The 27,997-nt window shown below is 40.2% G+C and overlaps 1 protein-coding gene across 6 annotated transcripts; it reads right to left on the reverse strand.

Annotated features, from left to right (window-relative positions):
• Positions 1-301: 301 nt before the first annotated feature.
• Positions 302-27,997, reverse strand: LOC122156470 (receptor activity-modifying protein 3-like). 6 transcript variants are annotated; one of them, XR_006167504.1, is made up of 7 exons: positions 27,843-27,997; positions 25,582-25,714; positions 5,825-6,373; positions 4,133-4,277; positions 3,041-3,090; positions 2,133-2,215; positions 302-885 (listed from the first exon to the last, which is right to left on the reverse strand). XR_006167504.1 is itself a non-coding variant. In XM_042811215.1 (3 exons), exons 1-3 carry the CDS (start codon positions 27,913-27,915, stop codon positions 6,118-6,120), a joined length of 462 nt encoding a protein of 153 aa, XP_042667149.1. In that variant the 5' UTR covers positions 27,916-27,997; the 3' UTR covers positions 4,390-6,117. The 6 variants fall into 6 exon arrangements, 1 of the variants encoding a protein (XP_042667149.1); XR_006167503.1 differs by having other exon boundaries at positions 4,129-4,277; XR_006167502.1 differs by having other exon boundaries at positions 2,133-3,090.

Below are 27,997 nucleotides of genomic sequence, written 5' to 3' on the forward strand. Positions count from 1 at the left end.
GGTACGTGGGCTAAGGTGGGTGGCAGTTACTGGGGGGGTTCTGGGTGGTGCTTAACGGGTCACGGGCTCACGGGGCGGTCACGTGTGTCACGGTATACAGGCAGTTGTTGCACAGCACTAAATTCAGCACTTGAGCCACATCCTATGGCGTGCGTCTCTCATGTCCCTGTGCTGGGTGGGGGTGCAGACAGACGGGCACTGATAAGGTGTTGTGGACTGGGCTGTAATTGCATGGGGGTCTGCAACAACAGGGCAAGATTTCTCACCTGCTTGTCAAGCAACAACGAAGCACACAATCTCCTTTTGTGTCCCACAGCTCATTATTCCTTTATTTAAACCTCCTGTGTTGTCAGTCCTAGTTATGTTTTTGCATACCTACAGGGATGCAGAGAGAAAAACGACTGAGGTGCCACCAGCGGGGGGAGAATGCTTCTTGGCAGCTTTTTGCCTTGTGTTTGACTACAGATATTTTTTTTAAAAAAAGAAATGTTTAAAAACATAGTAAAAATTCTATCTGACTCTTAACAAGTGGGTATAATGTTTGTGCTCGTGCTTTTCTGCATAGTGGGAGGTGTAATCCACTTAATGTCACACAGCAGACAACCTTTATGTTCACATCTGTTTTACACACAGCGGCAGCAGAGGTTCTCAGAGATGCTTGAGCCTCGTGTTTCATTTCTGAAGGAAGTTTTTTAATAATGAAGGGGATAAATTGATCGGTGGATCCACAGAAGGGGGAAAACTAGCAGGTACATTGCAGGAATTCAGACAGGCAGACAGATGTCTACAGCTCATGCAGGTAAAGCCTGCATGTGGTAGACTCAAGTGGTGTTGAGGCTCCCATCAGTTCAGTTGTATTTCTCCAAACCACATAAATCTTACTGTCTGTTGGAAAAGAAGGAAACTTCATTGTTAATAGAAGTTCTACAAAGGTACTGCTAAGAAAAAAAAAAGAGGGAAAAGTTATATTGGTAATTCAAAGTCGTTGCAGCCGCAGTCGCTCTTGATAATCCAGAGACTACATCTGAACAGCCTCTCGTTTCTCCCTGTGGTTCAGACTAAACTGTTCATTACAATTTTTTGTGCATTATTAAAAAAAAAAAAAAAAGAGAGAGAAATGGTAGCTCTTCACATTCTGTAGCAAAAGACCTGAGTGGGGGGTAAACACAGGTTAAACCAAGTTCTTGAAATTGAAGGGCAGCTGCCCAAAAGCACACTGGGGCTTTGCATAGGTTTGTTTGGCCATATTCCCCATCATGTAAAGATAATTTGAGCCTTGTTTTTTTTCAACTCAGAGGTTTGCCAGGCAAATTGAACCTTAAAAACATAATTAGCCAGGGGCTGAACATTTAATCTTAAATTCTGAGTCTTGATTTAAACCTTAGAGGGAAGTGTGCTGCAACTCCTTGCTCACAGAGATGGATGTGCTTTGTGGCTTTCGCCACCAGGGAGGAACACAGCTCAAAGCCTCAAACACACACTGATTTTTGGCAAATTGGAGCCATCAAGAACAAAGTGCCTGGGTGGGTGCTTTGGATAAATGAGGAAACCTTAAAAAAAGGTGGCTCCTGCCACTCCTCTATGCATGTGCTGAAGTTTCTCCATCCCGTGCTTTGCCTCCCACCCTGCTGCTCCTCTGGGCAATAGGGACCATTCTGAAGTCTAAGCTTACAGTAGATGTGAAGTAGAATGTCATGCTTTGCTTTGAGATTTGCTAGGCTTGAAGCCTTTCAGCTTTTATTACAGTGTTCTATGAATTACTGAAAACCACTCTACTGTGGTTGCATGTGTTTCAAATTATGTAAAATTGTAAATGTAATTACAGAATTCCAATATACCCTGAAGATGATCTCCAGTTTGGTCCATCTCTCGTTAGGTCTGTAATTTCTTACACCTCCTCTTGATAAAAATATTCTTCTAAGTATTTTTCAGTTTCCCATACCAGCAAGGTAAATAAATTTAAGACAGACTGTTATCACTAATAGAGAAAGCCATTAGTTCTAATGCCTATTCCAGACAGCTGAGCACACTGAGACAGAGCATTGGTCAAAAAGAGGTGTTTAAGGCTCTGCATAAGCCAGGCTCCACCCCTTCTGGTCACAGCTGAATTGCTTTCATCTGTGCTTCCTCACCTGACTCAGCGCTCGCCTCAGGTGATCAGTCAGAGGTTCAGGCCATATTCAATAGTTCCCATTCATCTGGTTAAGTTACGGTTCTGGGAGAAGAACAAAATTAATAACGTACCAATGTTATAGCAGTCCACTGCTATAAAATGTAACAAGGCAGGATCCACTCAAACCTGACAGCAGAAGGTGTAGAAATAAGGGAAAGAATCTTCTTTTCCCATTTTCTCCACAATAATCTTTCCAGCTGTAACACCAACTGTAACATATGGGTACTGGGTTCTATGTTTTCAGGGGCAGGGAGCAGAAGATTATTTCATTGCCAAGTTGGGGTCCTACCCAATTATCAGTGCCCATAATTTGAATCCTAATCAAGGAGGCCCATGTCAGTAGCATCTTCAGGGCACTGGGTCTGCTATCTCTGAGCTTTCATTCAGGTCTCACAGGGTTTCACAGTCTCTTTCTCCACCCCTGCACGGTCTGAGAGTCTGCCTTCAGAGCAGCCTTAGGACTATTATTAGAGCATTCACTAAGGCCTGCCCCTGTTGGACTATCTAGCAGGTGGAATCACCGCTCAGACTGTTTTCTTCTGCCCGGTGTTGTGTCATTGTACCAGTGAAATGAGACCATTAATCACTCTCGATGACTTGAGGTGCTCCATAGGTGGCCATCAACTCTCAACTCATCTGAGAAACAAAGAAGAGTTTTTGCTTTCCCATTGGAACTAAGACACTGCAAACTCAGATCAGGATCTCTCAGTCTCTGAATGAGGAACCCTCATATCTTAAGTGATGACAGCTTACAAAAAATAATGTCCATCACTTACTGCATCATTATCTTTGAGTCCTGCTCCTTAGCAAAATTTGTACTTCACGTCAGCTTCAAAATCCAAGCAATTTATTAGACTGGGTACATACCTGCCACCAGGATCCACAGGTGACATTTAGATGTGCAGAGACACTACCACCTACACCAGAGAAAGAGAGGGATTATTCTAAGTTTCATTTCCTGAGGCAGAAGATTTCTGTGATCAACATATCGAAATTCCAGGCCAGCCTGAAACATAGAGAGTCTTCTCAATTCAAATGGGAATGCTACATAAAGGTTAAGTAAAGCTTATTTTCAAATCTCCTTTTAGTCTTAGAAGATCACAGATTCAAACCCCAGTCTTTTGTCTCCAAGAATAGGGCTGTCTGATACAGTCTGGTGAAACTCCTTGCTCAGACTCTGGTGTCCCATGGAACTACACATTTTTGCATATCTTCGTGAATGCAAAAAAATCCCACATGCTACTGAAGTAAAGCTGGCTGACTTTGCTGGCTGCTTGGAAGGTCATCAATTTTCTTCCAACCTAAGCATCACTTGGTTTCAACCAGTATACTAATTCTAGGAAGGAAATGCACCAGTTACTTTCTTTCTAGCTTAATCTCTGCTTATTTTCCTCTGAGACTAAATCGTAACAGAAAATTAAATTCCAACTACAAAATGAGCAGGATTCTTAGTCCTAGGTATGATTTTCTTGGAAAAGCAGTCTATTGGGAAAAGGTAGATTCACACAGTATTAAAAAACTACTAAATCCCACTAACATAAAGTATAGGTGATGTCAAAGATCCAACAGTTACTATTCTGGCTGCCTATTAATGCACAGAGCAGTTAAAAACTGGGCACTGTGGCTGCTTTTTCCATTACGAACACTAGAATTGTTTCTGAAGACTTAAGAGATAAATGCACCAAATTAGTGAAATCTTTTTGTGCACGCACTTTCAAACTATCTGTCCTCCTATCAACTATATAAAAAAACAGTGCAATATCCTACTTCAGAGAAGACACACGAACACACAAAAAGATTAAACAACACCCTACCCTCCACTCATGCAAGAAAATCCCCTAATCTTTGAATCTTACATTTCTTACGCTCTTTGAAAAGTACACTCTAGATTTTATTTTAAGTGTGAACAGAATCCATTAAGTATGACCTTTTTTTAAAGAACTCAAAATGCACACCTACTAGCATGATGTATCAGCTTGAAAGTTTCTTCTCCATCTATTTCCTAGGCCAATCTTTGGAGGGCTCATGCCTTTAAGATGACTAGTTGATCAGTTGAACTTAGTTTGAAACAGACGTCAAGAACTCATAGGAAACACAGCAATAGCTGTTAAAGGAATAGGTTTGCAAAAAAAGCATGAATTTATTTTAATGCAGTTTCCAAATAAATATTTTGCTATTACATTTAAAGTAAAATGAGAAGAAAACTTCATGCAAAATATCAGTAATTGGAAAATTATTTTATTTTAGCCACACAAAATGAGTCGATGAATCTGATGAATCTTTTGGTTCAAATGAATGATCATTTTTGTTTATTACAGGTTTTTGTGGACCAAAACATTTTAATACAGAAATCCTTAGAACACATTTCACACTTCTTTTACAAAGAGTGATTTTCCATTAGCATCCAGAGATTGAAAGAATATATTTGGAAAAATACTACGAACTTACGACATTAATCGTAATTATACCATGTAAGGTAATTTTTTTTAAAAGCCAGTGTTTTTACCCATTGTGAAAGGGTGTGAACACAAAACAGTGTATCTACACTTGTTATTTATGTACTTACATATAAACATTTTTAATATAGGGAGTGCTTTGATTCAGACCTGGTCATTAAACAGCAGACCAGAATATTAAAAGAGAGAATCTATCTAGGATATGGAATATCATTCCTTTGACATTCCAGCTATTTGCCTGCACACTGCATAATAAAATGAGCAATTACTTGTAACAGACTTTATTTGCTTATAATGGAAGGGCTTTTGACTGGAATTTATTTTGTGAAATGAAAAAGAAATTATAATACAAACAAGAAATTTGTTTTATTTTGGGCATATGACATTTATTCAAATTGTTAATTGGGATAGCTTTATAGAATAAGACTTCTGAGTAGATTTTTCTTCTCTTTCCTCCTATGTCTGTTCCAAGTTGTGTTCAGACCTCTTTGATATCCATACTTCAATTCCCACACTCTTCACAGGACAAAAAACAAATCATGTACAAAATTACCCTCTAAAAGGCACCTCAATCAACATCACACCTTAATATTTATTTGAAGGATGTCACTTGCACAGATTAAAGTAAGAGCAGGGAGTATATAGTGAATTCAAGTCATCAGCTATAATAATAATAAAAGAGAAAAATAAATAAGTTTGGTATATGAAAGTTTCTTCCCTTACAATCAATTATTTTCCTCTCACAGACTTTCTGTAAAGTAAGATCTGTATTCCTTCCAGAGTTTGTTTGTAAGCCATACAGTTTCAGCTATGCTCAAATACATTTCCTAAGCTATTTTATAATGCAGCATTACTTTTTCCCATGTTGCACTGGACACATTAATTGTTCTTTGCCGAGACAATATTTCCAGTTCTTGATAACGTTGTTTTGCACTGACTTCCAAAAGAGCTTGTCGCTTGGTTACACACCCAGGTTCCGTTTCTTTGCCAATGGCCTTACATCTGTGTTACAAGGTTCACAGATGAAAACCACAAGAGTTCTGCACAGAAACTCAAGAGATAACACCTTACTCACGGATAATGCTACACTGTGTATATATACACTTACAAACAGTTTTGCAAAACTTGGTTTACCAACTAGCTTTACCTATGGGAAAGTAACTTTACCTCTCTTGCAGCCAAGGGGCCCACTTACCTGTGGACTACCTTAATCCTGAGAAATGCTTGTGAATTCTGTGGTTATGATACCCGACAACAGTGAAGTCTTTGCACCAGGAACACCGATGACCAACCTCAGAAGCACTGACTTTTGACAGAAGAAAGCAGTTGTTTGTTCACAGAAGCATAATCTCTGTCCCAGCATCTCACAGGTTCCATTTATGCAGGTCTGAAATTTTGACGTGGTTTCTTTTTTCATCCTTCTTTCTTAGTTTGTTGTTTTTTTTCCTTGAAGAAGGAAATGCTAAAAATAAAGCCACTGGGAACAACTTACACTAGAATATCACTTCTCTTACTGCACCATACTACCAGCATTATCATGGCACATGTCAATATGACTGGAATCAAGATCAGAGTTACGAGAATTTCATCTGGCGGATCTTCCCAGTGAATGTTGTCCAAAGTACAGTTTGAAAAGTACTGTTTATGAATTCCCGTGATAAAGCTCTCTGCAAGGGGGTTTGGCCAGAAGCAACTTGCATTGTTGGCTTCACGTTCTGTGCACTGGGTAAAGTTATTATAATACCTAGGAAAAGAAGAAAATGAAGTTTCAATTGAACACGTACGTATGTTACGCACACAGAAACAAAAAATGAGTGCTGTGTAGTCAGTAGTTTACAGGCTGGTTCAGCCTGCTTCTGTGACTAATGGGGCAGGGGGACCCATGAACCCATGCCCTGGGAAAGGGAAAAAGGGGAAAGGGAGGGAGATGAGCCTAAAAACAAAACAGTGTCAGTGATCTGAGGAGGATAGCTAATTTACTAGAAAATATATCCACATGAAAGATAGCACGATATGATACAATATAATGCAATTCAATTGGAATTGAAGCTAAAAAATCAAATAAAATGAGAGAAAGTGTCCAAAAACCAAAGATCTTACTCTACTGCCAAAAGTGAGATGAGCACATGCACTGCTGGAATGAACAGAAAGGGAAAAAGAGACGTCTCATGAGCTGCAAAGTTTTTATCTTTCCCTCTGAATGGGAAACAGAATTGCAAAGTCCCCTGGAGCATGCGGTTCTTCTTCTCTCCTCAGAAGCAGGTAGTCAGAAATCCCAACAGAACTGGAGCACTGACTCTTTAACTCCCAGTCCACTACATGGTGTTACGATGTGGTGTACTGATAACAAAAATCATAAAACCGTGATGTATGGGAACTGCTGAATCAGAGCCTGAACCACTGATTGATCACCTGGGGAAAAGAACAGGGTCAGCCCTGCGAGCACAGGTGAAGGCAATTTGGCTGTGTGACTGGAAGGGGGGTTGAGCCTGGGCGCACCTCTCAGACCCCATTTAAGGGATGATTGCAACTGAGTATCATATAAAGATGTGAACACAAATGAACCAAATATTTTGAGCAAAATATGGATAATCAACACCTCATCCACCACTGGGCATGAGGCTTTGGCAACAGTGATGATGCAATACTGGAACTGAGACACAGCATGCATTACTGTGTAAAAACTTCAGTTCTGTTGCACTCCTAGGCAGCAAGAAGATTATGGGAGAATAAACACAAGGAAGTCCGCTTTTAACAACCTTAGTCTTCGACAACCTTCTCAATTCCAGTAAATGCAGAAAAGGAAGTCTTCCCTATTTATGAATGTTCTCAATAGTCATTGAAGACTGGGAGTCCCTCATAATGATGAAAACCTTATTTCAACACAGCCAGTGCCGAAATTCATTTGGCTGTGGATCAGAAAAGTCAAACTCTCTGAAAAAAATGTGAGAAAAATAATAATTATAAGGAACAATAAGCCTAAATGAGTAATCAGATGGGTTTTGTGGTGTTATCACAAGCCAAAGAAAGTCAGGAAGTGAATGAATTACCGGGGAGGAGATTGGAAATTTAGATGGCAAAATTTCTGGTCAGTTCACGAATGGGGGAAGATAGAGGAAGATGAATTATTCTCTTGTATTTTTTTTGTATATCTTTCAGTTCTATGTGATTGAAACTCACTTCCAATGGAAATAAACTTCTGATTATTGACTCTTTCTTTCACTATATACCGCAGAGGACAAATGCAGATTCAATTCTTTCCTGTGAAGTAGTAGAGAGAGATTCAGTGTCTGAGTCAAGTCTGAAGACTGTCTCAAGCCTGTCTATCAGGAGAAATATCTGCTTGCCCATACTACAAGAGAATGGGTTGGGAATACAGGCTGCAGTGTAATATTCTTAGAGCTGCGTTCCCAGGTTAAAAGGCTTCGCAGGAAGCTCCTTCTGCGACATTATTGCAGTTCTCATTCTTGGTGAGCTCGAGTTGATACCAGAATGATCTCACGAGTCCAATCTCTGATGCTCTGTCACACAGATGCATACATAAACAATGTATGTATATTTTAAGCAAAGCAATGAGGAAGGAAGTTTTTGTGACAAGGTCAGCTGCCACAGTCAAAAACAGGAAATAAGCTTAAAATAAAACATGAATACTAGCTGTTTGCTGTTGTCACAGTGCCGTTCTTCTCTGCAACCCCACTACATTCATTCTCTTTGTCCTGGGACTAAATTAGAATCTAAAGCTGTCTAGTGAGTGTGGAAGAGACAGCCCCAGGGGACCTGAAGAAAAATACATCTGAGGGCATGTCTACCAGATCAACAGACTGCAGAGCTGAGGTGCCAGAGGTAGCACTGAACTGCCCAGAGGTCAGTGTTCTGTCTAGAACGGACGCCAGACTGGGCTCCAGAGTGAGTCAGGCTCTGCTCCAGCCCTGCTCTGTGCCATACTCTGGTGAGCAAGCTGTCCCACTAATGTTACTTCAGCTCTTTGCTGCCACTTCAGTATACCTATCTGCTTGTGTGGAGTACAAATTATAAGGTCCTACAGAAAGCTCACTACGCCTTCAAGAGATGTTAGCTTTTTATGTAATGTTGGAAGGTATAACCAAAATATTTCCTGCCAATTTTGCATTTGAAGTCCAAACCCAGCCAGAAAAGTCTGGTTAAACTGTACTAGAAGGTCATATAAAAAATTATAGGGAGTTATATTGTATTGAAAGGCTGGATCAAAATACAATATAAATGTTATACTACGTTTGAATTCCTCATAACTTTCCCTTTATCCCTTCAATCAAAACAAAGAAATTAGCTACTTTTCCTATGGAATTGTAATAACATAAGAAAAAACACACCTGAGAACTATGTGTCTGGCAGGAAAGTTCAATTCACTCAAATATTGAGTCAGTTTAATATCTCAGAGCTTATGCACTTCAGCAAGTATCTCGTATTTTAACAAAAAAAAATCCTCCATGCGGTACTGCGTAGCAACTGCTTTAGAAGGGAACAACTGAGTTCTAATTACAATGGCATGTGTCTTCTGGATTTGATCGTTCTGCAAAATTTTTTTTTAGTTATTGTTTTTTAAAGGGAGGCGGAGGTTAATAAACACTTAATGCAAAATCAACTTACCTGTGCTTAATTCCCTTATGTTTTAAGCAACTCCCTTAATTCAGATTGAAAAGGCTAGCTAGAACGACTAGTTTTTATTTTTTAAACTAAAGAATCCTATGACAAAGAAGTCCTGGCCTCTGCCTGTAAGTAATTCAACATAAATGCTTACAAATTACAGACTTTGTGATAGGAAAATACATATGTCATTTTCTATTTATTTCCAAAACAAGTAATTGGAGAGTAGTACAGTAATGTAAGTTCCAATACTTTACTTCTCAGACTATAAAGGAGTAATGGAAGGTTATTATTCTCCATGCTGAACCACAGACTCTTTATCAGGGTCTGTGGTGACAGGACAAGGTGAAATGGTTTCACACTTAAAGAGTGGCAATTTAGGTTGGATGTAAGGAAAAAGCCTTTCACAGTGTGGGTGGTGAGGCACAGGAACAGGTCGTGCTGAGATGTGATGGGCACCCTATCCCTTGAGACATTCAGGGCCTGTCTGGAGGGGGCTCTGAGCACCCGCTCAGCAATGGATGTCCCTGCTCACTGCACGGGAGTTGGACTAGGTGACTGTTACAGGTCTCTTTCAACTCTAAGGATTCTATGATTCTTTGATTCCATTTTCAAATTCCTTCATCAAAACGGAAAGCACTGCTGCGCATTCTTTGCTGTTCAGAGCCCTGTGTTTAGTGAATGTATCAAAACACATACAATTATTTGCCACATCTGCCTTCGCCATGCCCTGGTTTCAGCTGACACTGTTAATAGTATACTGACAATTTGGTTCTTGCTGAGTAATGAGCATGTGCCCAGGGCCAATCCACAGGAAGAGCTGCCATCTTCAAGTCACAGGGATGGGCTGTATTGCATGTTGCTTTGGGTTGCATGCAGCCCGCGGGCAGCAGGTTGTACATGCCTGAACTAGAGTCTCAATATAATTTGTCTAAACCTTTATTTCCTGTGCTGTTACGTGAACAAGTTATGGCAGGGCACGTTAGTTCTTCAAGGATGAGACCCAAAATGAAGAAGGCTGAACTACTATCTAGCTTTTGGAGGAAAAATATATGTTCAGAAGGAACAAAAAGTCTATTATTTTGATGTCCATCACAATAAAATACTGCTGGCAATGAGTTTTTCTGTATGAATGCATTCATGAATTTATAGTTGACCTTCAGGGATCATAGAAAACTAAACAATATTCCACCACATCTTCTAGGAAAAATGCTCCTTGACTTTTGTAAATATTAATGGCAGTGATCACTGTAGTGAACATGGATTGAATTAGAATTTGCCAAGTTGAGGCAAATCTTTTTGCAAGTTTGACACAACATATACTACTCTGCTGAATTAATTAACATGCACATTGGACACTGCACTTCAGTCTTACGATTGGACATTTCTTCACTGTAAAGATAAGGACATTTGTGGCTCACTGCTTTTAAACCACTGCTTGATTTTAAAAATAGAATTAAAACTTCAGTGCTAGAGCAGCTGATAGAGACCACACTTACAACCACAGCTCATTTCTGCCTAAGATCCCCAGACACAGCAAAGTTGCTTAACAAGTTTCTCAGTAAAAAACTTCCTCAAATTTGCAGTAGCAACCCTGTTATCTCAGTTCAGAATGAGCTTAACATGCAATATTGCAAATAGGACTGAGGACTTGGTACATCACTACTGAATAAAGTCTAATGCCTGCTCTCTGCTCTGGTCCAACACTAGCAGATACTGCAGTAACACTGACATTTGACAGAAAACGGATAACAGCCAGGGAGATAAGAAGGTCCATTTGTTATTCACTGAAATTTGAAAGAAAACAGAATAATTTTTAAAACAGATTTTAATGTGACAGACCTTGTGGCCACTCCCACCCTTGTGACAAGGCCTTGCAGTTCAGCCAGAGAACAAACCAGCCAGTGTCATTCACCCCTAGACACAACAGGGAAAAATGGTTGCAAAAGTCAGATTGTTGAGTAAGGGAAGAAACTACTCCTGCTAAGATATAAGAAGGAAATGAAGATGAAGCAGATGAAAGAGGGCCATAACAAGAACGTGAGGAGGAAAAGGAAGAACTCACAGAGGCAACAGCTGTCTGACCCCTAACCATGGGTGACCTGTGAGATATATGCAAAGACTTGAGTCATCATCCAGGTCAACACATTGTTATCTCGATGCTGGGATAGTGGAGCTAATAACCTGAACTCAGTGGGTGCAGATGAGAGGGTCACTGCCTCCAGCCACATGGAAGACAAGGATAACAAAGTTTATTGAACTGTGTGGATTTAATAGCCTGGCACATCAGAACCACAGAAGTATACAGCTCTAGTGGACACTGGTGCACAGCGTGCTTTAAATTCATCAGTCTATGAAGTGGAAAATCCATCTGTCATTCTGGAGTGTCAGTGGGATCCCAAGAACTAAAGGTATTGGGAGCTGAAGTGAGTTTAACTGGGAATGAAGGGCAAAATCATTGTGACTGGCACAGAGGGTCCCTGCATCCTTGGCATAGACTACTTCAGCAGAGAGTATTTCAGGGACCCAAAATGAAACTGGAGGGCTTTTGGTAACATTGCCTTGGGGACATAAGACACGAAGCAGCTGACTGCTTTGCTCGGTCTCTCAGAGGATCCTCCTGTTGGAGAGTTGCTAGAAGAACAGCAGGTGCTGATCACTACCAGAACAATGCACACCAGTGGCAATATCTCACAAACTCAGATTCCTTGATTCCCATCCATAAACTTGTTATGCAAATGGAGAACCAAGAAATAATCTGCAGGACTCATTCATCCTTTAGTAGTCCCATATGGCCAGTGTGAAAGATATTATCTGAGAGTGGAGGCTAACAATGGGCCACCATGGCCTGAATGAAGTCACATCACTGAATTGTGCCACTGAGTGCCAGTCACGCTCATCTTTCCATCTGAACTGGAATCAAAGGCAGCTAAATGGTACGCTACACTGATGCCTTTTTTTTTCTTCCCATCCCTTTGTTATCTGAGTGCAGACCACAGCTGGCTTTCATTTGGAGGAGCATCCAGTACACCTGGAATCATCTGCTTCCCAGGGTTGAAACCTAGGCCTACAGTTTGCCACGGGCTGATCCAGACTGTACCAGAATAGAGAACTGCAGGAACACCTGGAATTCCTTGATGATATCAACCTGTGAGGCAACACAGCAGAGGAAGTTTTTGAGAAAGGGAAGAAAATAATCAAAATTCTTCTGAAGACCAGCTTAGCCATAAAACAAGTAAGGTCAAGGGACCTGCACAGGAAATACAGTTCTTAGGAATAAAATAGCAAGATGGACATCATCAGATCCCTATGGATGTGATCAACAAAATATAATCTCTCCACCAACCAGATCATAGCTGTTAATCATTAATGACTACAGACAAATATGCTTCTAGCAAGAGGAGGTGAAAACCTTGCTTTTTTCTGCCTAAACATCTACTCTTCTTCAAGTTACTATAGCCTTGTAAAGTACTGCCACTGCAGGCTCCACTTCACATAAATTATGGAAATAATTATACAACTAGAAAGTTGTCCAAAGCCAGAAAGGGAAATCAGCATTACACTGAATGCAGTGTGAGCCCAACAGCTGTCTTGTATGAAGATCTCTAACACACAACCTTGTCCCTTTCTCTCTGATAATTTGCCAGAGGAAGTATGTGATTACCCCTCTGTGCCTAAAACACAGCTGTGAAATGTGTCGCCTGTGTAATTAATTGCAAAAGATACACCAATCAGTGAGGCAATGTAGTTCAGATCTACTCCCCCAAAAAAAGCCTTTCATCTTGAAATCAGACGAGGAGAGAATTCTCAGTTTACATGAGAATAGTGATATCTACCAAAGGTAGAAAACAGAACTAATGGGATGTTTTACCTTGGTTTTGTGAAATTAATATGTGAGGATGGTTTGATGGCAGTGGTTGCACTTCTTAAATTCTCAAGGTGTCCATTAGAGATTTTTGATGAAATGTTGTTCTTCCTGTGCTTCATCCTTAACAACAGTTGTTCCTACATGGACATACTGCCAAATGACAGTGAAGCAAGGGATATCTTCCTCTGGTAAGACTGGTCCTACAGAAGTCTAGTAAAGAGATAAGATCAATCTTCTTTTTTCAGATGAATCCAACTGCAACTCCGCACATTTCACAGGTAGTTTATTTGTACCAACTGAAAATGGAGTCTCAAAAATACTAAAAAAATGATTTTTTTAGAAATCTTAAGGCTTGTTTTTTGCTGTTCACAGGTCTGTGTTTAGCCAACACATCAAAATGCACAAAATTATTCACCATAACTTGAACTTGCCATAATTTAAGTTTCATTTTGAATGCTGTTATTGTTTGAAACATTGTACAGGTAAGTTGATTTTCACTCTGAAGATGGTGGTTTAACTCATTTAAATAAGTGGCCAAATCCAGAAGAAAAAAAATGCTAAACCTGTGAGCCAATTTTTATCCTCAAGTTCTGGTCAATTTTTTTTTTTTTATTCCATAAACAACTTGACTTCACTTCATACATTATAAAATCTTTTTACCATTTTACCCAGCTTAAGAACCTTACTTCAGAAATGTAAATGATGTCTGTAAGGATTAGCCTTGAGTGACTGCAAGTGTGGAAGAGGGAGGTGATCGTCCCCCTCTGCTCGGCTCTTGTGAGGCCCCATCTGCAGTACTGCATCCAGGCCTGGAGACCCCAGAACAAGACAGGCACAGAGCTCTTGGAATGAGTCCAGTGGAGGGCACTAAGATGCTCAGAGGGCTGGAGCACCTCTCCTATGAGGAAAGGTTGAGGGAACTGGGCTTGTTTAGTGTGGAGAAGAGGAGGCTCCGGGGAGACCTCATGGTGGCCTTCCAGTACTGCCAACCAAGAAAACAGGCTGCCCAGAGTCACATCCACCCTGGCCTTGAATGCCTCCAGGGGTGGGGCACCCACAGTTCAAATGGAACTCTGGCTCTGCTACCACCCCCAGCCAAATCCTTCTTGAGTCACATGCACATCTAATTCAGCTGAAGGCTTGGATCAAATACACCCAGTGCTTGCGACTGTTTAACAACTATTTTTGCCTGTTGGAAGGCTTCTTGTTCTGTTCTACCCCAATCCCATACTTGGCCTTCTTTTTATTAGTCAATATAGAGGTTTCAGCAGTTGCGCTGAGGAAAAAAGGATTACCAGTATCCTAATATACTCAAAAGCTCCTTCAACTGCTTCAGTGTTGTGAGAACCAGGAATGCCTGGACCTTATCTATGATCATGCAGGGTAAGACCTTGGTCTTACTCAAACAGACAACACCTCAGAATTTAACCCGTAGCCCCAGTCCTAGTGCTTTCTGTGGGCTTATAGCCCACCCTTTCTCCTGTAAGTAGGCAGTTAGTGAAGTTACTGCCTTCTCCAATGACTCTGCTAAGTCAGATAGTTAATACAGTGGTACATTTGGCAGTAGACAGTTTGTTCCAATTTTCCAAGTCACATGCCACCAGATTATGGAAAAAGGATGCATGTACCCTGATGCTGACTTGAGAAGTCCACTGCCTGCCCTCCCGTGTGAATGCGAGCTTGTCTTGGGATTCATAAGCAATTGGAATGCTGAAAAATGCATTTGCTAGGTACAGAATGCAGTGATAAGTTTCTTTTTCTCTACTTAACGTATCCATGAGCGAGGCGACATTGGGTATGTCTGCATGGATTGGTGGTGTGACTTTATGCAGTTCTCTGTAGCCCACCACCATTTGCCACATACCATCCAACTTCCTGACTGGCCAAATGGGGGAGTTTCATGGGCTATGATCTTGTAATCCTTGCTCTCTCCAGCTCCTGCACAGTCTTGGTGGTTTCTTTTTGCCCACCCAGGTGTCAATACTGTTTTGTATTTGTGATCTGGTGTGGTTGCAGCAAACGAATGAGGTCAGGTTTTGTGTGGCCTCTTAAAATTGCCTGCACCACCTGGATGCTAATCCATCTTTCGCTTAGTCTGAACTCTTCCACACTGGTGTGGAGTCATACCGCACAAAATGTCTATTCCCAATGTATACTGTGGAATTGGGATGATAGACACCCCATACTGCCAGGGTGGGAGACGTCCAACCCCAGCTTCAACAGTGTTTGGGTTACATGTCCCCCGAATCCACCTATCATTTTCTTCGTGCCTGAAAATTGATTTGGGTTGCCATACGCAATCAGTATTTTTGCTCTGGTATCCACTAGTGCCATAAGCCGCTGAATATTATTTTGGTACCAATGAATCATTAATTTAACATAGGCCCTCTGGTCCCCTCTGCAGATCCTAGTCCAAAGGGATTTCTTTTCCCATCACTTCATTAGCTCTGCAATACCCAAATACTTTTCCACTGCTGGCTCGGCCACGCCTACCCAGGCTGCCTGATGAGGTTTAAGCTTTTTTGATGGGACTATGAAATCCTCTAGATTCCGTATTTCTCATGGAATCCGTCCTATGATTCTAACTGCTTTCCCTTTAGGGGAGGATTGAAATCTTTATTTGTCAGGTAATAGCCTCCATATTATAGTCGGACCTGATCAGGCAATCTGTCAATCCTTTTAAATTGAACTCTTGCTCTAATCAGGTCATTAAACATTTGCTTTCTTGAGAACCTAATGGGTCCAGATTGGAATCTTTCAGGGGCCAGTCTCCAAAGTCATGGTTGCAGACAGACCTCCAACCTCTCCACCGCAATTTGGACCCTGTAGGCACCCTGTCTCCCACAGATCCCCAGTTAATTGGGCAGCCTGTTGTATTACAGCCTCCAAGGCCACTGGGGGGTTTACTATGGGTACCAAAGTACCATACTGGGATATGGGCTTTGTTGCAGGATGAGATCTCTCATTCCTGATGAAAATGTCATCAGATCCAGACTTTCAAAGGCATCCTCATAGACTGCCTCTTTCAAACCTAATTCTGTAATACAGTTTTGTAAGTCTTCCATAGATAAACCTGTGCCTAAAGATACATCATTTTTATTTGGGCACTTTACTCAGCATGCAGCCAATTAGCCATTGAATTAATGAACGATTTTCTTCATTATGTGGGACTGTTGCGTATAGACTTTTCCTGAGGGCAGGGTGAGCAATGGATGCCAGTTTTGAAATTTCTGGTCCATTTACTGCCATGCACTCGGCCCCCATGTCCCTCGACCGGAGCAGCCATGCTGCTATGCCTTCTCTCAGCTTTTGTCTAAACCTCTGCACCAGGTCCGCTAGTTTGGCTGCTGCGTGTGGGTGTGCCACTGCATGCAGTGCAATCCGGGTGGGGGGACACTGGTCAAGGGACACTTCTACTGATCTATCTTGCATCTTTTTTGGTTGGTTTTGTGGGTTTTTTTGGTTTTTTTTGCATCATGACAGGATGAATCTCAAAGGGATCCAGCTCACAGAGTCTCAAGATCCAACTTTTTAGTTCCCTCATTTATAGAGCCTATTCTATGCGCATTTCCTTGTTCAGGGTCCTTGGTACATTCTGAAAAGATATTTTAGACCTTTTGTAGGGGAATAACATGATTCAGTTTGTTTCCCATCAATACTGTGACCCGTCTTTCAAATTTTTCAACTCAGTCATGTAGAAGTTGATTTTCATCAGGCAGAGCCTCTTCAGACACGTTCAATTGATTTAAAGCCATCCACAGTGGCCGTGACATGATGGATATGGACAACTGTGGTTCTCTAGTAATCAGTGTATCTTTGCTAAGGCCACGAAAATATTCATCCAAAAGTCTCTGGCCCACATGGCTATTTCTTCAGTCCTACAAGAGGCTCTATTTTTCAATTATGGAAGCAATCCTGTGATATAGTGATCCTAAGAATCCCAGAATGTGTCCTGGCAAGACCTCATACAAAGTATTGCACAGGATAACGCAAGGTGAGGCAAGTTAGAGCTTAACCAACCTTTTGACCAAAATGATTTCCTGGTTTCTGGGTTGGATAAGTTAAATAAGGTATTCATATGTAGTAACTATATGCATTCTTGCTTGTTGTATGATTCAGTGTTGGGGATGTATCCCTAAATGTGAAGAGCCAAAGCTGGTGAGGATTAAGATATAAACATCATAATCCTCAAAAGAAAAGGAGGGAATTGATGTAAGCTGGTTTAGCAATGGGGATCAATACATACTAGCTTAAGGACCAAGACATTAGTTTAGCAAAAGGAATTGATGTGTGCTATTTCAACAAGATTTTCCAGTTTAGCTTTGCTTGGTATGTGAAGGCCTAAGAGACTTATTTGTATGAACAAGTCCTTGCTTCACTGAAGCCACAATATCCAGTTCTTATCTATGTGTTATGTACTGGGATCTTTGTATCCACCAGGTTCAAGGATACTTCCTGGTTTTCATATAGATTGTTTTGAGTTATAACGTACCAAGATAAGAACTCGCTCATTATGGCGTAACAATCAATGAAAATTCACCAAATTAGGGAAAAAACACTGAAAATCAGCCAAAGGTCATAGTGAAGAAGCTCAAGATGGAATAAAGGGGATGAAGTACTGGGTCTTAAAGAACTGTACAGCGCATGCTCAGAGGACATTAGCATATATTAATTAGTCCTTGGAAAAAGAATGAATATATATGTTATTTCCAGGAAATATATTGCATATGTGTGTTTTAACTGAATAATGTAGCATCCAAACTCCAAGAAAGCACACTTGATTTGCCAAGTCACCCAGTACAAATCGTGCATTAAAAACAATGCCTGCTCTCTAACACAATACTGGAGTTTGAGAGTTTTGTTCCCAGATTTTCCAATGACAGTACGATGCAGTGGCATTTCATATAACATGAGCTGCAGGTGGCTATTGCATAATCTTCTATTAATTTTCTAAGTCCCATTTGGGTATGCTTTTTTTACCAACCATAGCTGGGTGCCACAGGCATGCACACATATAGGTAGGTTGAAATGTTACATTAATCACTGTGTTTTACTTGCCAAATGGCGCAAGTGCATGTGAAATGTAACACACACGGGTTTGATTTGACTGTATGTGGCAGTTACAGAAGGTGGAGTTAGCAATGCCCTTCCCTCCACAGTGTTCCATTGCCACTTACACAGTCCGTGCTTGTGCCATGCACAATCAGTTAATGAAAAATATCACTGAAAAATCACTTAATAGCGTTAAACATTCTACAACCTCTTGGGGACACATTACTAGTTATTTAGGGCTTTGTGCAGCCTGCAGGCCACAGATTGGACACGTCTTGTCTAGATACAACCCATGAAACTCACTAGGACTCCAAAAATCTGAAAAGTGCACAAACACAAGTCAGGAACCGTGTAATTAACAGAGGCTATATCTCTACTGAGGCTGCTCCTGTCACTGGTTAACTCTTCACAGGGAATCTCAGTCTGAGACAGACAAGGATGAAGCAAGGACTTCCCACATGGTATGTGGGGGATGAAATGTTTTTACATAGCACTAGTGTGTTGTGAAACCAAAGGGATAAAAGATAAGTTTCTGCTTGTGTTTAGGCCCAAAGATTATGTGTGCTAACAATTAGATGACAAAAAGAAAAATGGGAAATTGAGATCGAAGAAGAAAGGATAAGATGTTCTTGCAAAATAAAACCTGAGAATTGGTTAAATGAACTTAATGTGTGGATATATGGCAGGAGATGCTAGCTTGGCAACTGTTTTTAAATCTTCCTTCCTTGGCAAGACAGACATTGACAGGCTTTATCAACTACTTGTACATATTGCATATTTGACAGGACAGAGGGGGATGGACTTTGTCAAACATGACGCAAAGATAACTCCAGTTGGTCAAAGCAACAAAATCTGAATCCAGATTACAAAGTATGTAATGAACAAAGGAAACCAAGGGGAAAGCTCCTAGGGGGGATGAGCACATGATAGATGTACCAACAAGAATGTGAACCCCAAATACCATAGCCAATGGGGAAAGGGCTCACTTGCAGTCAGGCCGTAGGGAATACAAACTGCTGTATCTTTCCAGCGTGCTGGTGCCTACAACCAGGACATCCACTTTTACAGAAGTGTAAAATAAATTGTGATTCATCACAAATTCTGCCTGAGCCTGGATTATTGAACACAAGCATTTCTCCCAGGTGCAAGAACACAAACCATGCAGAATGCATGTTTGAGAGACTAAGGACTCTATTCTCTCAGACAAATTCATGTCTACTTCCATAAGGAGGAAGAAAATGAGGAATATAGAATCTTCATCTTTTACTCAATTTTGAAGCCCATTCTAAGATTTCAACATCAGGATAGGTTTTCTACATGCACAAAATATATGGAAGTAGTTAAGACTGCAGAAGAGCAAGCATTAAAGACTTCAGAGCTGCAGCAAAGCACAGACAATAATTGCAGAGCACTCTCAGAAGTAACCCCAGATAGCATGACATTCAGCCTACCTCAAGCTGTTTGATGATACTGATACAAGAGACAACACTCATGAGGACACTGTTATTTACTATTACTTATTTACTAACACTTTTAAAAGGTGTACAAGGAGAACATGAAGCCTCAAAGGATCAAGATTTCTGGAGTCTGCTTAATGAAAACTGAACTTGTTACTCTCTGTTAACAGTAACTGCAGTACTGAAAATAACTCTCTCTTTGTGAAATCCCCATTAATTAAGCTTCTCTCACAACCTTTCCCTCAGTAAAAACAGTATATTTTACATGTTTTTGGTGAAAACTGTATGAACCTTATGTCTTAAGCTTATCACTTTTCTCTTCCAAATGTTGTTTAAGTCAGCTAAGGGGTTCAACTGCTAGTAAGAGGTACTGGCACACTGACACTCACGTGCACACACTGACTATGCTTATGTATGACTTATTTAGTTAGGAAACCAGGCAGTTGCCATAAACTGGCATGTTTTTCAGAGAAAACAGAGCTCTAGAAAAGCTCAGCCTTCAGGGATTACTCAGACTACAGAACACGAAGTCCACTAGGATCGGTAAGAAAGTAAGTATACGCTGAACTTCTTTCTACTTCTTCCTCTCTGCCCGACTGAAGGACCCAGGAAGGGAGAATGTTGTCCATGGCAAACTCATGGACAGAATGCAAAGTATGAAGTTACACCTGGTCAGTTATCTCAGGACATACACAAAAGTGTAGTGGCCTGAAGGAGATTTGTCAGTTACTGAGACCTGAAGCTGCTCATTTGCAAATGAGTGATACATTAACTGCCGTCATTAACTCAAAATATTTAGCCGGTATACAAGATAACCCGTACCCCAACTCTGAGTACATGCAACAGGCTTTGTTCCTAGACAGCTCTTGGATGTAAATTCCAATTGCATTTATTTTGCTGAAGACTGCACAGCAGTTCCCAGGTTAAAGGGAACTTAATTACAAGCTAATCCTGCATAGATGCGCCCCTCCTCTCTCACTCCGTTTCCATGAATGCAGATCTCAGAACACAGGCCTTATGAACCCTCCCTGAAAAGCTTCAGCAGAGCCCTCATCACGGGTTATCAACAAAGGAAGCTTCAGGAACACTTCATAGCAAGTACCACAGTGCCAGAAATCAGACAAAAGACAGATGTGAGACTCTATCTTGCTTTGATCTTCATTTCCCTCAAAATGTATCAAGCTTGTAATTTTTATCCAGAGATCAAAACCCTGCTTAGATTCTACAGGTGATTCTGCCAATTTTAATTTTTACACAGTTCCAGCAGAGCTCATTATATGAAATTTATGTCACATGAACTTACTTATCCTGTCAACTTGAAATCATACTTTTTGAGATATGCTTAAATAAGTCATAAAGGTGAGGAGTTAAGACAGATTTGAGGATTCATAATGCTTTTGCAACTACTTTAAACTTGATTTTCATGCTTACTGTTTCTCCCTTCTGCAATTTCTCATTAAAATGATGATCAAATAAAAGACCGTTGATAGCAGGTAAGAATGAGTCAGAAAATAAATAATTCCATTTATCTATAGGCCAGATATTTAAGTCCATCTCAGTCACAAAAAACAAAAAAGAAGAAATCTCAAGTGTTTGTTAAATGGAATTGGGAATGTTCTTAAGAGGCCAATAGTATTTTCGTGTCCTAAGGAAGCTCATCTTTCGGAGTAAACTCAGGACACAAATTTCAGATTTAAATACAATTTTTTTGGCACCAGGCTTGCAGTCACCTATAGAGTCTTGTCTCCACCAATCCATCTGTGACCACTGGCCACCTCTCTATGTACTGAAAAAACTGAACATGGTTCTTGACAAACAAAAAGCAGGTTTTGTACATCAAAGCACATTTTGCTCATGGATAGGAGGGTTTATTGGTATTTTCAAAACATGTCAGACTTCTTACAAGGTCTGTCTCACAAGCCTGTCCATCCTAATGTTATACAAAGTACTGTTGAGGTGGGCGTTACTAATTGGTACTGTTTTCTACTCTCAAGTGCTATTGGGTGTTTTCTTTTTTTTCTGCTTGTCTGTTTGTTTATTTGTTTTTTTATTTTTATCTCCACAATGCAGAAGAAGTTTTGCTTTTAGAAAAACATACCATGCTGTCAGTTTTAAGTTATAGAATGATGCATGGTTGCAGCTTGGAAGACAGAAACCTGTATGAGCAGCAGGATTTTACAGCTTGCCAGGAGCCCTGAATCAAGTCATCTTCTTCATATCTGGATAAGTGTGGCCATTAGCTGCTTTACTAGTAAAGTAATGTGAGAGTGGTCACTATTAAGCCACAGTAATGTTCTGCTAAACTTCGGTCTAATTAAATGTTGTGTTCCGTAGGAACAGAGTTCTTCTTCTAGCCAAAACACTAAACACACTGAAAAATCCTAACCCTCCAATTCAAAAGCAGGAAAAACAACATGATATTTAAGCCACAGACCTAGAACAGGATTCCTCATTGCTAACTAAACAGTTAACTCCAAAAACAAATAAAGGTAAATAATGGTATTCTAGTGGGAATGCAAATAAAAAAGCCTTCATGGAAAATGGCCTACGTCAGGCGTGTCCAACCCATGGCCCTCAGGCCACAATCAGTCCAGCACGACTTGCAATGTGGCCGACCTCCTTCCCTGGATTTAAAGGTGGCAGTTCTTCCCCACGGAGCAGCCCAGGGCACAAATCCATCTCTCAGCAACAGCCAGATTGGTGCATTATTAACACTGTGTTAACAGAAACCCGAGCATGAGGGCAGTACTGTGCAGTGTTGACTCAAGTGGTGGCAAATAATCGTGTACATTTTGATATATTGGCTGAAGACAAGGCGCTGAACAGCGAAGAATATGCAGCCGTGATTTCTGATTTCATAGAAGAACTTGAAAGTAGAATCATAGAATTCTTAGTGTTGGAAGGGACTTTTGACAGTCTATCTGGTCCAACTCCCCGGCAAAGAACAGGGACATCCACTGCTGGAGCAGGATGCTCGGAGCCTGGCCCAACTGACCTTGAATGTCTCCAGGGACAGGGCTTCCACCACATCTCTGGGCAACCTGTTCCTGCACCTCACCACCCTCACTGTAAAAGAATTCCTTATACCCAAACTAAATCTCTGCTAAGTTTGAAACCATTTCCCGCTGTCCTATCACCAAGACCTTGATAAAGAGTCTGTCCCCTTCTTTCTTACAGCTCCTCTTTAGATACTGGAAGGCTGCTATCAGATCTCCCCAGAGCCTTTTCTTCTTCAGGCTGAACAGCCCCAGCTTTCTCAACCTGTCCTCAAAGGAGAGGTGTTCCATCCCTGGGATCATTTTTGTGCACATCCCTCATCTGGATGTGCTCCAAAAGATCCATATTTCTCCTATTCTAAGGACTCCACATCTGTACGCAGAACTTCAGGTGAGGTCTCAGCAGTGCAGAATAGAGGGGCAGGATCACCTTCCTTGACCTGCTGGCCATGCTTTTTATGATGAAGCTCAGGGTGCGGTTGGCTTTCTGGGCTGCAAGGTCACCTTACTGGCTCATGTCCAGTTTGCAATCCACCAGTACTCCCAAGTCCTTTTCGGCAGGGCTGTGCTCAATCATTTCATCCTCCAGCTTGTGTCGGTTGTGGAGGTTGCCTCAACCCAGGTGCAAGACCTTGCACTCAGATCTGTTGAATCTCAGGTTCTCTTGGGCTCACTGCTCGAGCCTGTCTAGGTCTCTCTGGATGACATCTTGTCCATTGGGCATATAAAGTGCACCCCACAACTTGGAGTTTCAAGACTGCCTTAAAAAAATTATCAATTTACACTTTCAAGACCATTTTCACCTGATATAAATACATGACCTGCAAATTTGCAAATGGAATATAGAGTTGCAATTCAAATAAAAAATCTGGACTTCCATAATCCCTGTCTTTACAGAGAAAAATATCCTCTCTTCACAGTCACACCTTACTCATGTCATCATTTTTTGGCAGTATGTATATTTTATACCACTGTCAAGGATAAAGTATAAGAAGAGTAAAATGTCATCAAAATTCTCTAATGAGCACCTTGAGAGCTCACTAAGAATTGCAGCTATTGCTGTCAAACCAGACCGATGTGTTAGTTTCACAAAAACAAGATGAAATTTCTCACTAGATTAATGTTTTTTGTTCCTCTCTCTTTTTTCTAAAAAAATATTTTAAGAAAAATATTTTCAATTAAAATGTTTTTATATTTACATATTAATGATACTGTATATTTTAGGAGGGTTTCTCCTAAGGGCTCCTGAGGGCTTGAGCACCTCATCCACAGGGACAGAATGAGAGATTTGGACCTCTTCAGCCTGGGGAACAGAAGGCTCCGGTGGGACCTCATAGCAGCCTTCCAGTACCAGAAAATGGCCTGCGGGAAAGCTGGGGACAGACTTTAGATAAGGACATGTAGTGACAGGACAATGGGAAATGGCTATAAACTATAAGAGAGTAGATTTTGACTAGATATCAGGAAGAAATTCTTACCGTCAGGGTGGTGAGACACTGGAACATGTTGCCAGTGTGGCTGTGGATGCCCTGAAAGCACTCAAGGCCAAGTTTGATGCGGCTGTTAGTGATCTGGTCCAGTGAGATATCCCCGCCTGTAGCGGGGGGCTGGAACTAGATGACCTTAAAGATGCCTTCCAACCCTGACCATCCCATGATTCTATGAACCCCACATTTCTTGTACAAGTACTACTTTCCAACAAGGGTAAACAGAAATGCCAGAGCCTCATCAATTAACTGTGCTTAGTCCTTTTTTTAAAGTATCATTATATAATAAAGTTCTGTTGCTGAACGAAGATCTTAAATACAGAACAAAAAACAGGTACTAATAATTCATATTTCTCATGCCATCAGCAGATTACCACATAACTAATACTACATGTAGCTTAAAGCAAGAAAATCCATTTTTTTTCCTTCTGAGTTGATCTTATTATTACTTATTATTATTATGTTCTATTATATATATTTTTTACAGATTATAATATAAAAAACAGTCTGAGGTAAAAGCAATACCATTGTTGATTAATACTTGTTAATACTCTGGTTAGTATTCATTAGTGTGCTCTATTATGCACATTTATAAAATTGCTTGGTGCAACGTGTGCACGTGACCATACTGAGGAGACTTAAGAGCTATAGCTTTGCACTTTGCAACTTCAAAACAAATACAGAAAGATTGCAATTTATCTGGAACACAAATGCTTTATATTCATTAGGCACAATAGTAAATCCTTCCATATGGTGAAAAAGACATCTAGCACTAAACAAAAGTGTTGTGAAATGGGGAAAAAAAAAAAAAAAAAAAAAAAAAAAATTTTTTTTTAATTAAATTAAAAAAAAAAAAAAAAAAAAAAGTTTTATTGGAATTAAGTTTTATTGGAATTATTCTTTCATGAAGTACTATCATGAATTTTCACTGGTGTCATAATTGAATGATAATACAAAGGCAGGTGAAAGGCTAAAGCAAAATCTTCTTTCACTGATTTTAAGATATTTTAAGTAAAATAAATAAGAACTTTTTCCTCAAGATTGCCAAAATGTCACCATATCACAGACTCATAGAGGTTGGAAAGGACCTTTGGAGATCATCCAGTCCCACCCCCCCGCTGAAGAATTTTTATAGAGTAAGTTACACAGGAAGTTGTCCAGGTGGGTTTTGAATATCTCTGGAGGAGGAGACTCTACAGACTCTCTGAGCAGTTTGTTTCAGCATTCTGTCACCCTCAGAGTAAATAAGTATTTCCTCGTGATCATAAGGAAATTCGTATGTTCCTATGTTAGCAAACCTAGCCAGTGATATTTGAGACATAAAATAGAGATGTTCAACCTATTATGTTCTAAAGAACACACACATTTTTAGTTGGTGTTTTCAAGATATTTGAAGTTGTCAGGTGCTTTTTTTTCAGAACAATCACTATTTTACAGTGACAGGTATCAAAACCAAAACTAACACTTACATGATAAATTCTGTCAGGTTGCACCATTTTCTGGAGTCCACTTTCTTCATCATCCCTTCAAAGAACTTTCCACAGACAGGCAACTTTTCTAACATGAGAGACTCATTGCAGAGATTAATCTGTTGATGCACACCTAGATAAAATCAAGTATTGAAACAGAAGATCCATAAATGCATAATTTGCAAACTCCTCCTGCTTGACAATTAATGTTGTAGACATAACATTCAAATTTCTAAACAATTTTACATAAAATATGCATTTACATAAATTTATATAAAATGTCACTCAGCACATGACTATCTAACTTGTTATCCATTAGATCTAATACAGAGAAATCTGCCTAGATACTTTTGAAATCTTAACTTTTCCTTTTACTAACTTACTGCAACCCATCTGCATTTATAATTTAAAGCTAATTGGAGTTTATTCATAGTGTAGAAAGTACTTTCTAAGCTTATACAGATGCGTCCCACTGAACTAGAAACATTTGCAAGAAGCATCTGATTAGCTCTGACTGGAATCTCATAGTTGCTAATAAGATTTTTCGTTAGTATAGCCATCAAATGAAACACAAGGGCTATGCTGAAAGTTTCCTGTTTTATTCTGTTGGTCTCTAACATCAGAGGCAGATATTGGTGTCACGGAAGCAGAGGTTGAGCTTCTGGCCAATATTCCATTACATTTTGTTGCCACGTAACAGACAGAAGCAGAGCAGCAGTGTGACAAGCTGATGTCTGAAGCAAAGGAGTGGAATAGAATTCCTCCATGCAGAAAAAATTGCACCCACTGACATTCTTTGACACTTGCTGAACATTTATGCTGACCAAACAGTAATACCAGCACAGTGAGGTGGTGAGTGCTACGCTTCCACAGTGACGACAGCACAATGAAAGATAAGCCACTACAAGCCAGAGTCAAAACAGCAGTACATGGAGTGACAATGTGAACTCCCTATCAAACAAAAAGTTCAAGACACAGCTCCCAGGTGGTAAAATGATGTGTGCTGTCATGTGGCATAGGAAGGGGATGATCCTTCTGCATATCCTGGAACCCGGACAAACCAGGTGAGCTCTGGCTGCTGCATCACAGTGCTGACTAAGCTAGAGATTTGCAGTACCAGCATCAGGCCAGTGAAGAAGATAACCTTTCTACAGTTTGAAGACTGTGGAGCACATCGTCAGTCTTGGCTGGTTTGTCCCACCACACTCTTTGTATATTCTGGATTTGTCACCTTCTGACTTCCATCTGTTCAGGCCAATGACTTCAGCTAGGGCCGTCACCAACTCACTAATGCCATATATCAAGTGAGACAGCTATCGCATCTATTGGAAGCATGAAAACATGCTTTCAAACAGCAGTAGGCCCATAACTGTATAGTCCATGCTACATCTAGCCCCATTATCTCATACTGGCCACAAACTTCTCTGTGTGTGCAACTAATTGAGACCAACTGAATAAACCCCTTACATCTGACCATTATACTCAAAGGCAGTGCTCTGATGGGTGACGCTAAACCCTTGCCAAGGTCAGGGGAAAAAATGAAAATAAATCAGAACTAGAATTAATCACCATTGACAAAAATGGTGAAAATTATTAAATAAGGGCAGTGTAATTTTGCAGCAGTTACAAGATATACTTTTCCAAAACTAGATGTGTAGATGAATATTAAAGCTGGGCAGAATCCAAAACCAGATATACAAGTTGTAGATCTGTCAGTTTAAATTTCACACTGATGTTTAGACAAAAGTTAGGCAAATTGGACTTCTCAGGCAGGGTAATCTAAACTGCCAACTATCACTTGATTTATAGTGCAACAGAATACAAAGTTCTTCTCCGTTATGTAATTTGCACTGAAAATTTGTTCCAGCTGTTTCCCAGTGAGGTGCTTAAAATGGATTTTCTGTGGCCTTGGTTTATTTTGTTGTTTCTTTTTAGAACTTCAGTATTTTACAGTGTTGTAAAAGAAACTCTGATAGAGACATCTGATAGAAACTAGTGTGTCATCATGTTACTATCTAAATCTAAATAAAGGGAGTTCAAAATTATGCACAGCTCTACAATTTTACTGTTTCTATTGCAATTGACATTTACAAAATACTAAAACACTCTATGTTCACACAGTGGAAAAAATCAATTCTGAAAAAAAAAAACAGCAGGAAAGTTGGATAGTTTTTAAATGAGACAGACTGAAAGCGCTTCTCAAATGGCTAGCATTAACAAGACAGAAATTTGTAAGTCTGGATTTTAGAAGTAAAGCTCACCTGCTAATCCAAGCATCATTAGACCGTTAACTAGTGGGACGAAAAAAGAGAAAGATGAGTTAGGTATCTTCATTCTATCATATAAGAGATATAATGCAGATACAAGCAGACTTAAACCTAATTTTTGACTCCACAAACAGAGTATCCAAAATGTT

Source organism: Centrocercus urophasianus, unplaced genomic scaffold (assembly GCF_019232065.1).
Source record: "Centrocercus urophasianus isolate 14NV4802_14NV808 unplaced genomic scaffold, USGS_Curo_1.0 seq_1219, whole genome shotgun sequence".
Lineage (NCBI taxonomy): Eukaryota > Metazoa > Chordata > Aves > Galliformes > Phasianidae > Centrocercus > Centrocercus urophasianus.

What these genes read in the sequence shown, in the direction of transcription:
- LOC122156470 (XM_042811215.1), bottom strand. Translation starts at nt 27,915, where the DNA reads ATGAAGATACCTAACTCATCTTTCTCTTTTTTCGTCCCACTAGTTAAC. An exon ending in AATGATGCTTGGATTAGCAG is followed by an intron (nt 25,715 to 27,842) that starts GTGAGCTTTACT and finishes GATTTTATCTAG; the next exon opens with GTGTGCATCAACAGATTAAT. An exon ending in AACCTGACAGAATTTATCAT is followed by an intron (nt 6,374 to 25,581) that starts GTAAGTGTTAGT and finishes TTCTTTTCCTAG; the next exon opens with GTATTATAATAACTTTACCC.